The sequence below is a fragment of the Poecilia reticulata genome, linkage group LG6 (assembly GCF_000633615.1).
Source record: "Poecilia reticulata strain Guanapo linkage group LG6, Guppy_female_1.0+MT, whole genome shotgun sequence".
Classification (NCBI taxonomy): domain Eukaryota; kingdom Metazoa; phylum Chordata; class Actinopteri; order Cyprinodontiformes; family Poeciliidae; genus Poecilia; species Poecilia reticulata.
In genome coordinates this window covers 1,368,406-1,376,831 of record NC_024336.1, presented here as the reverse complement: position 1 = coordinate 1,376,831, position 8,426 = coordinate 1,368,406, and the positions used below count along the sequence as shown (strand labels likewise).

The 8,426-nt window shown below is 40.4% G+C and overlaps 1 protein-coding gene across 1 annotated transcript in view; it reads right to left on the bottom strand.

The window, feature by feature from the left end:
• poc1b (POC1 centriolar protein B) overlaps positions 1 to 8,398 on the bottom strand; it is a 38,483-nt gene extending 30,085 nt beyond the window's left edge. Inside the window, exons 1-10 of the mRNA XM_008410629.1 lie at positions 8,098 to 8,398; positions 7,110 to 7,194; positions 5,717 to 5,888; positions 5,403 to 5,582; positions 3,744 to 3,851; positions 3,525 to 3,640; positions 2,891 to 3,024; positions 2,101 to 2,169; positions 1,209 to 1,367; positions 1,000 to 1,077 (exon numbers count right to left, since the gene is read on the bottom strand). Coding sequence (XP_008408851.1) covers positions 1,000 to 1,077; positions 1,209 to 1,367; positions 2,101 to 2,169; positions 2,891 to 3,024; positions 3,525 to 3,640; positions 3,744 to 3,851; positions 5,403 to 5,582; positions 5,717 to 5,888; positions 7,110 to 7,194; positions 8,098 to 8,112 — 1,116 coding nt within the window. The 5' untranslated portion in view covers positions 8,113 to 8,398. The remainder of the gene's footprint in view (positions 1 to 999; positions 1,078 to 1,208; positions 1,368 to 2,100; positions 2,170 to 2,890; positions 3,025 to 3,524; positions 3,641 to 3,743; positions 3,852 to 5,402; positions 5,583 to 5,716; positions 5,889 to 7,109; positions 7,195 to 8,097) is intronic.
• Between the last annotated feature and the right edge of the window lie 28 nt (positions 8,399 to 8,426).

The following is an 8,426-nucleotide window of genomic DNA, read 5'->3' as shown; positions in this document are numbered from 1 at the left end:
AAATGAAACCCTTTGATATGTGCATCTATACAGCTATTAAAATAGCATTAGGATTGCACCAATATGGGGTACTGCGGTGGGGATGCGATGTGGTCGTCACAGGTTCAAGTCCCGCCCTGATGACCTTTCCTGCATGTCTTCTCTCCCTCTCTCATTACCCACTTTCCTGTCTGAGCACTCTCAAATAAAGGCCACTAGAGCTAAAAAAAAAAMCTATAAAAAATATGAATAWATGAATATTTGTGGCCGATTTACATTATCCTTTATTAATATTGATATTATGGCCAATAACCAATATAAACCAATGTCATATATTCTCAAATGACCATGTTGCTGACATTGCTTCTCTGTTTTCAGTTGTTGCAATCATTGTTGCMTACAATAAATCTGAAACTCTTTCCTTGGATCGGGACTCGGCAGCCATGACAGATCTTCTGAACTTAAATAAACTTTAGCCCCGGATTGGATGGAACCTCTTACCTACAACTTCCACTAAACCAAGCAGCCAGCTCTTCTAAGAAACTGCAGCGTTTACACTAATACTCGTTCAACCTGAACATTCTGACTAAACCACATCCTCCTCATGTTTCCAAGCTTTATCCGGGATCAACATTTGCAGAGTAAGCGGATAAGACCGATTCACATCCAGAATTTTAGAGCTGGCAAAACTGTGAGAAACTGCTTTCTGCAAGTCAAAGTCAGGACACACTGACCAGCTGCCTTTGATTGGTCGCTGTAGACAGGTCGACGTGTAGACAAAACGTGCATCGTTCTGTGTGAATTAAAACAAGTCACACTGACATAAGACATACACCATTACTCTACACTGGCCTGCACTGCCACCTAGTGGCAGAATTGGCATGCCCTGCTTTACTATGTTACAATTTGAGGCACTTCATAGAGTTGGCAGAGAAAGAAGAAGCAATAAGTAGATCAGAGGCAGTGATGATTTCCCGTTTTGCTGTAATTGTGCAGATTTCCTCTTGCTGGTCGCCTTACCTTGTTGAAATGGTGATATCGGCTGACCTCTACGACCTGAGGATCGGAGGACAACGTGTTTGTCACGACTGGATTGATCTGTGAACAAAAAAGAATCGGTATGATGGGAAAACCAACAGCCTGGAATGAAACTGCATGTTTGTTTTTTTTTTATTTAAAACAGAAACAATTCATCGATTTTCGATTCTGGGAGGTGAAGCAGGTGATACCTGAATGCCCATAGGCTGTGAGCCGTGGAGGTGGGTGTGGGGTGCCCTGGGGTGAATGTCAGACAGGTGGGGCAGAGGATCGGGGGTGGACCTCCGGCTGTGTTGTAGCARAACGTCCCGGTAACGTTTACGGTCAAAATTGGTCCTCCACAGCAGAACCTGAGGAGGGGAAACCCAATGCATGGAACCCAAAGTTTAAAACGTTTAGAGACGGTCTAACAGCTGTTTTTGTGTGTGTGTGTTCATTATTGTATAACAGATTACATTAAGCTGAAAGCACAAACCTGTTGCCATCGTTTTGCCAGCAACATCAATGTTGTTGTTTGACAAATGTATTTATTTTTCAGCTAGTTTTAAGAATACTCTGTTAACATCAGAACAGATGCAACTGCAATCACTGTAGATTGAAGTAAGCCTTGCAACAGAGAGACAGATGTGACAGAAATTATTATCCTCCCATGTTAGCAACAGTTTCTACATAAGAAAAATATTCTGTCATTATKGTTTTCCGCCAAACTGACGTCACTTGCAAGAAATCACTACCAAAGATTGCAAATAAATTATCCGGAAGATCCAGCCAGAGCTACAATAAAATGGTTTACGTCTGTTAGCATGTTCATATGTCAGAATAGCCTAGTCAAAGCACATAATGAAATCAAGAATTCACTTTCTGTCTCCTGAAATAAGGTTTGTAGTCAGAAAGCAGGAAAAAAAATTTGGAAAATTGAGAAGTTACAAATTCAACTGCAAGACAATATTCTATTTTATAAAAAATATTTACATTTTGAAGTTAAAAGATATATATTGGTAAGTGTTGATCAACTGCATAAATTAGTAACATTGTGGAGAACAACTATCAAACTATTAGGAAAGAAAGTCGCATCACACCAACCTGGCAATCAGTTCCGCCTGAGGCAAAGTGATCTCCAAGCCTGGAAAAGGCCACAGCGATTACAGCTCCCTGAGCATGAAGATAATTCAAATAAACGTCATAAACCATAAATCAAATAAATGTCACAAAGAAATGAAAATAACTTAATGTTCAAAATGTCCTCATTAAATTAGAACAGCCAAGTGTGCACATATTGTGTTGCCCTGCGACAGACTGGCGACCTGTCCAGGGTGACCCCGCCTCTCGCCCGGTACGCTAGTTGGAGATGGGCACCAACAACCCTCCCGACCCCACTGAGGGACAAGGGTGTAAGAAAATGGATGGATGGATGGATTAATACTGTCACCATGGTTACGACACATTTGTCATGTAAATAAAACAAGACTTTTAAAGAGTTCTCGTCCCAATATGCTCCACAATCCTATGAGAGATTACCAAGAGATTTGTAAAGCGGGTGGTGTTAGGACATCGTCACCTTAGTAAAATAATGTTTTAGGCAAAAAAAAGCTTTGGAAAAAAATGACTCAGGCCATTATCTTAGAAACATGATGAAATGGAACTTGGAAGAAACAAACAGGAAGGAGAAGTGAAAGAGAAGAAGAGAAAGAAGAGAGAGTGAAAGAGAAAAGGTAAAAGAAAACAAAAAAGGATAAAAGAGCAAAAGAAAAAAGAGTGAAAGCGAGAAGGCAAACAAAAGAGTAAAAAAAGAGCAGAAGGATTTTTTTTTTTTTTTTAAAAAGCAAAAGAAAAGGACAAGGGAAGATTGTTTTCCCCTCTGCTGCAACACTACCTTGTGTCCATGCAGGGTATAGATGAGCCGGCCCTCCAGCAGGTCCAGGATCTTTACCGTCCGGTCACTGGAGCCACTGATTAGGTAGTTATTGGACGGGTGGAAGGACAAACTATTGCATCTTCCACTGTGGACTGAAAACGCAGCAAAACAAACTAAAAAATAGGAATAAAGCTCAAAGCAAAACACTGTATTATAACGACAAGGTAATTGGCCCACGGCTATTGAAACACGATGGCATAATGAGCTTCTGGAACAGCATCCTATCTCAGCAAGAGGAAAATTCAAGGATTACAATTCAAAGCTGAGTCGGTACCAGAACAAACAGAAACAAACTGCATGACATTTGGTAAGAGTGCTCAAATATCCAGCCAGAGGTTTGACAGATGCTTGTTCATGACTACAAAAAGAGTTTGTTTTCTCTGCAATTTGCCAAAAACATTTAGCCAAAAATTTGAATTTGTGCCGGTGTGCAAGTCTGAATGTAAAATTTGCTTCAAAAGCCCAAAATTAGCGTGATGTTCATGCAGGGTGGTGTATGAAAATCTCACTAAATGTGCAGAAACATGTTTGAAAATTAGTTGGAGAGGAGACGCGGAGCCTCTTCAGCCCCGGCTGAGTGGTCCTTCCATACCTTGATAGTGCTGAATCAGCTTATTGGTTCGCAAATCCCAGATTTTAAGACAACTGTCGTCTCCTGACGAGGCGATGCAGGTGCCGCTGGCGTTGAAGTCGACAAACGTGACCGAGCTGGAACAGATGCAATGATTATTCCACCGAAACCAATTACTCTGCCAACTCCACCCACTGACAAGTAACCGCGTTTCGGCTGGAAACAGGCCGACAGAATTACCCTCCGCAGTTGGTGAAAGTGTTGATGCAGCATTTGGTGGACGTGTCCCAGAGACGGACGGAGCAGTCGTCCCCGCAGGACGCTATGAGCCTCCCGTCTGGAGAAAATCTGAACAGAAGCAAACAAAAAGTTTATGCTCCACTATTCAGGAACAAACTTCCAGAAAACTGAAAAATTGCAATATTCCTTAAATCAAGGTCGSCCACCCCCACCTCCACCTGTTTAGAGTTACCTTTGAGTCATAATAACTGGATTTTTAATCAATATATTTCATTATTTTTATGATGAAATTTGACTAAGTGTAATGTTTATTGCTTGTTCCATATACAGTAAGCATATCATGTTTTTAAGGGGTAAAGCGCTTTGTACTACCTTGGTGCTAAAATGTGCTACACAAATAAACTAGAGTTAGCATGTAATGTGTTCAACACACAGACTAAAACCTAATTAAACTGTTTCTACCTGCCTCTACTAAACATTACTTTAAAGTAGCTGGGAGTCCAGTGCTTTTATGTGTCCTTGTGGGTTTTCTGTACAGCAATTTACCMAATTATTACAGATTTTTTTGCATTTTCTAACAGTACAACACACAAACTTTAAGTTTAAAAATTAGGATTTTATGTGGATTTTTACCCAGACCAACCCAAAGTAGTGTGCAACCATGAAATGGAAGAAAAATGAGGCATGAAAAACAAAAYTGGTATTCCTTCCATTCTCCTCTAAAGGCCATTCAAGTGTAAGAGTACGATATCAGTACTCTTACAGGGGGTGTAAATACTTTTGGAAGGCACTGTAAAGCCCTTTCTCCACAGGCGTGGCTTTAGCCAGTTCTTTGCCTGTCAGCCCGGCCAAATTCGTCTCCATTTGCAGATTCTGTCTGGATTTTGGAACCATCTGCGCATCAAGAATTACTGAATTTGATTGGCAGCAGCCTGATTCGTTGATTGACCCATGGAATCTACAAAGAGACCGTAGTAATAGGCAAAATGTAGATTGATAAGTCCTGAAGTCCAAACAGTTTTTTGTTTTTTTTCAATTTCGGCAGAAGAGCGTCAACTGGACAGGGAAACCCACAACGAGCAATATRTTAATAGATTTAGGAAAAACCACGTCGCCCAGGGCAACATCCACAAAATCACATCTTCGATGTGTCAACCTCAACTCCTGCATGCACAACCTGCGTTTCCATTGGCCGTCAAAAGCTGGAATTACGAAAGGAAATTCTCTGAATGGAAACATGGCAATTTAAAAAAAGTCTCAGGTTTTTGTGCTGGGCTGAGGCAGGTTTTTCAGCCGTATCAAATAGATTTTGCAAAACTGCAATGGAAAYACTTTTTTTACATCACATGAGTCAATAACTAGATGTYACTGCTGGTGGGAACAACGAAGWAGAAAACAGGAAGTGGTAGGAGGATGATGGCACAGCATGTCTTTTTTAACAACTTATTCACATGYGATTTTAACTACGCAATTGTAAAATAGTTGGGTTTTGTTTTGTTCAACATTAGCAAAATAATGACAAAGTTGCGCACATTTGTGATGGAAACACAGCTATGAAAAGTGAGGAACACACCGTCAAAGGAGACACACTCAACTCGGCTAAAACCCAACCAGGCATGAACAACGAAGAAGGGGCTTAAGAGGTCGACACTTCCATACCTGGCACAGCGGACCCAGTTGGTGTGCTGGCTGAGGGAGTAGACATAACACCGCCGTGGGACGCTCCACACTATAACCGACTTGTCATCAGACGCAGTGACCAGGCTGTAGCCATCATGGGAGAAAGACACACTGCGTACCGCGGCGGTGTGGCCTTTCAACACCGAGGACTCTCCTTTTCTATCCCAAACACACACACAGTTCAAGTCAAATCTGCTTTGAAGTCCAAATTGAACATTCATGTACCAAGATTTTAGATCCCCCATTCTAAATGTGAGAAACAAAAACTGYGCAGATAAAATCGTCTGGCTTACAAGGAAAGTGTCCACAATCGAACCGTTCTGTCTTTGGACGAAGAAGCCAGTAGACGCCCAAACGGGGAGAACTGCAGCCCCGTGACGGTGTCCTGGTGCCCGACAAAACGAAAGGCCCTCGCCTTCGGGGCCAGGTTCCAGATCATCAGGGTCCTATCCACTGATCCTGTAGCTAGAGGAAGAACAACAGAAATTGAAATCAGGAGAACACTCGCACATATATACAAAGCTTTGAAGAAAACAGTCAGCGTTATAACCTGGATATGTTTTGAGAGTTCATGGAAAATTAACCCAACCTGGGGAATTTAACTATGCTGTAAAAATATAAGAYAAAGCTGACAAAACAAATTAACCACAGACATCAGGGGGCCACTTCAGACCTGCAAACTGATGAAAGCAAATTGTACACGTTTCCAGAATATCCAGAACTTTGTGGGAAATGTAGAAAAACTCCATCATTTATACAGGTGAGCAGTATTAAGTATTTTCCAGGCTTACAGTGCTACATTGTAGCACAATCAAATAACTGTTACCTTCAGTTGTTATAAAAATATTGCATATATAAAATGTGACTTTAAAATATGCTGCTGGCTAGTCTGAAGGAGGTGAGTGGGGGAGTTTTTAAAGTTTAGATTTTTTTTTTTTTTCTAAACGATTTCTCACCATCGTTCCATTCCACACATGAAGATGCATTAAAGCATTTCAGAATGTGGTCAACCATGGACAGTTTGCAACATAGAGCAGTGATGTCCAGATTATTTGTCATGGGGGACGAAGATTTCAAGCTGAAAGTAAAAACTGAATTATAATACTCATTTGTAACATTGCAGAAACCTATTTTTCTTACCTTCTCAACATTAAACTAAAAACATTATATTTTAACAAAACAAAGCAATCTGATTTCTGTAGAAAATGTATCTGTAAGTCATCAGAACAATGAAAAATTGTCAAATTACATTGAAAGGACAAATGTGATTGGTAATAGACTACAATTTACATTTCACATTTTAGGAATTTTTAAATGCATCTATCTTTTCTTGAAAAGTCTCCCATCCTTAAAACTGCACCTTAACATTTTTGCGTTTCCATAAGCTGTCGGAGCTGCCAAATCAAATTTATGCCATTCTTGAACTGTGGTTGACGGCCACACAAAATCATTCCTAGGGACACAAATGGCCCTGTGCCACACTTTGGACAACCCTTATGTAAAATACTATTGAATAGTACTTGAACATAATATAATTAGATTCATTGAACACCACTTCAGTACTGTGCTATCCTGTGGCAAGTTATTTTACATCAACCAGACTATAGACAGAGATAAAAAAATTAATTAAACTTGAATACAGTAAAACATGTAATGGTTTGCAAGTCCATTAGCATTAGCATTTACCCAGCTGGTTTTGGTTTGGATTGAAGTCTACACAGGTGACAACATCTTTATGTCCACTGAAGTGTCTCTCTAGAAACGGATCGTCCTGTGAAGACAAAGACCAGGGACAGAAATATCAAATTCTGACTTTTTTTCCTTTCTTTCTTAAAATTTGCATTTCCCCGGTTCAGCGTTGTACTGTTTCACTCAAAAGTGTACACGCCGGTGTTCAAAATCAAGTTTCAGGGACTTAAAGAATGACAACATAACATTTTTTACTTTGGCCCAGATTTTCTTAGTATCAACAGAAAAACAAACAAACAAACAGAAATCTTAATTCTAAAACAGCAATAATCTSATTGGGTAAGTATTCACAACTTTAAACCAATACTGAGTCCAGACCTGGCTAGGATCTCCCAAAACTTTGTTTAAAAACGTGTTACGGATTTAAACTTCTAGCCTACAATTCCAAAATGTATGTTTGGCACAGCAGAAACACCAATGTGTGAACACCCTGCTCTCACTGAAGCATGGCGGTGGTGGCATCATACTCTGTAATTGGCATTCTTCCCATTAAAATATTCTGAACACCTGTCAGCTTTATGTATAGATATTAAATCTATAGAGAAKGTGTTATTCAAGGATTGATAGAATATCTGCAGCTCATAGTTAAACCGTCAGGCCAAATATAAGCCAATTATAGTTTGCTTTACTTCCCACCCAGCTGTGCTGTTCAGCCTTCTTGTGTTACCACTATTTTAATTCATAACATGGTGTTTGTTTCTATTTGAATACATAATATCGGTCACATTAAAGTGACTGTCATGCAYGAGAAAGTAAAAGCGGAGTTCCATGGACTTATAAAGATGTTCCTGACAACTCCTTTCTGGAAATCCTCTTAGCGTTGACRGAGCTAGCAAACTTCCTGCCCGCCACCGGCGAGAGTTCTCCGTGTCTGCGCCAACTGCTCACTAACCTGACAAAAACACATCCAAATAGGGCCACTCACCAGAACAGATCCCATTTTAGACAATAACAGAGCGAACAGACGTTATCTGGCGATTTGAACAGACCCGCTGCACTGCTCCTCCATGACTGTCAACGCAGCGCCCACAATGACCGCGTCAGACCTGACAGGTCGAGCCCAGAGAAGGAGAAACGTGATGCTTTTAAAGACGAGTCAAGGAATCTCCGCACTGACACATGTAGAGTGTAAAGAATTTCCATGTGTTACAAAATTCTTGTTTTCCCTCTCAAATCATAGATTTAAATCCAAAATAAGCGGCCTGGCACTGGGCTGCTTTATGTCGATTTAGTTGAAAAGATTCGTTCGCAGTA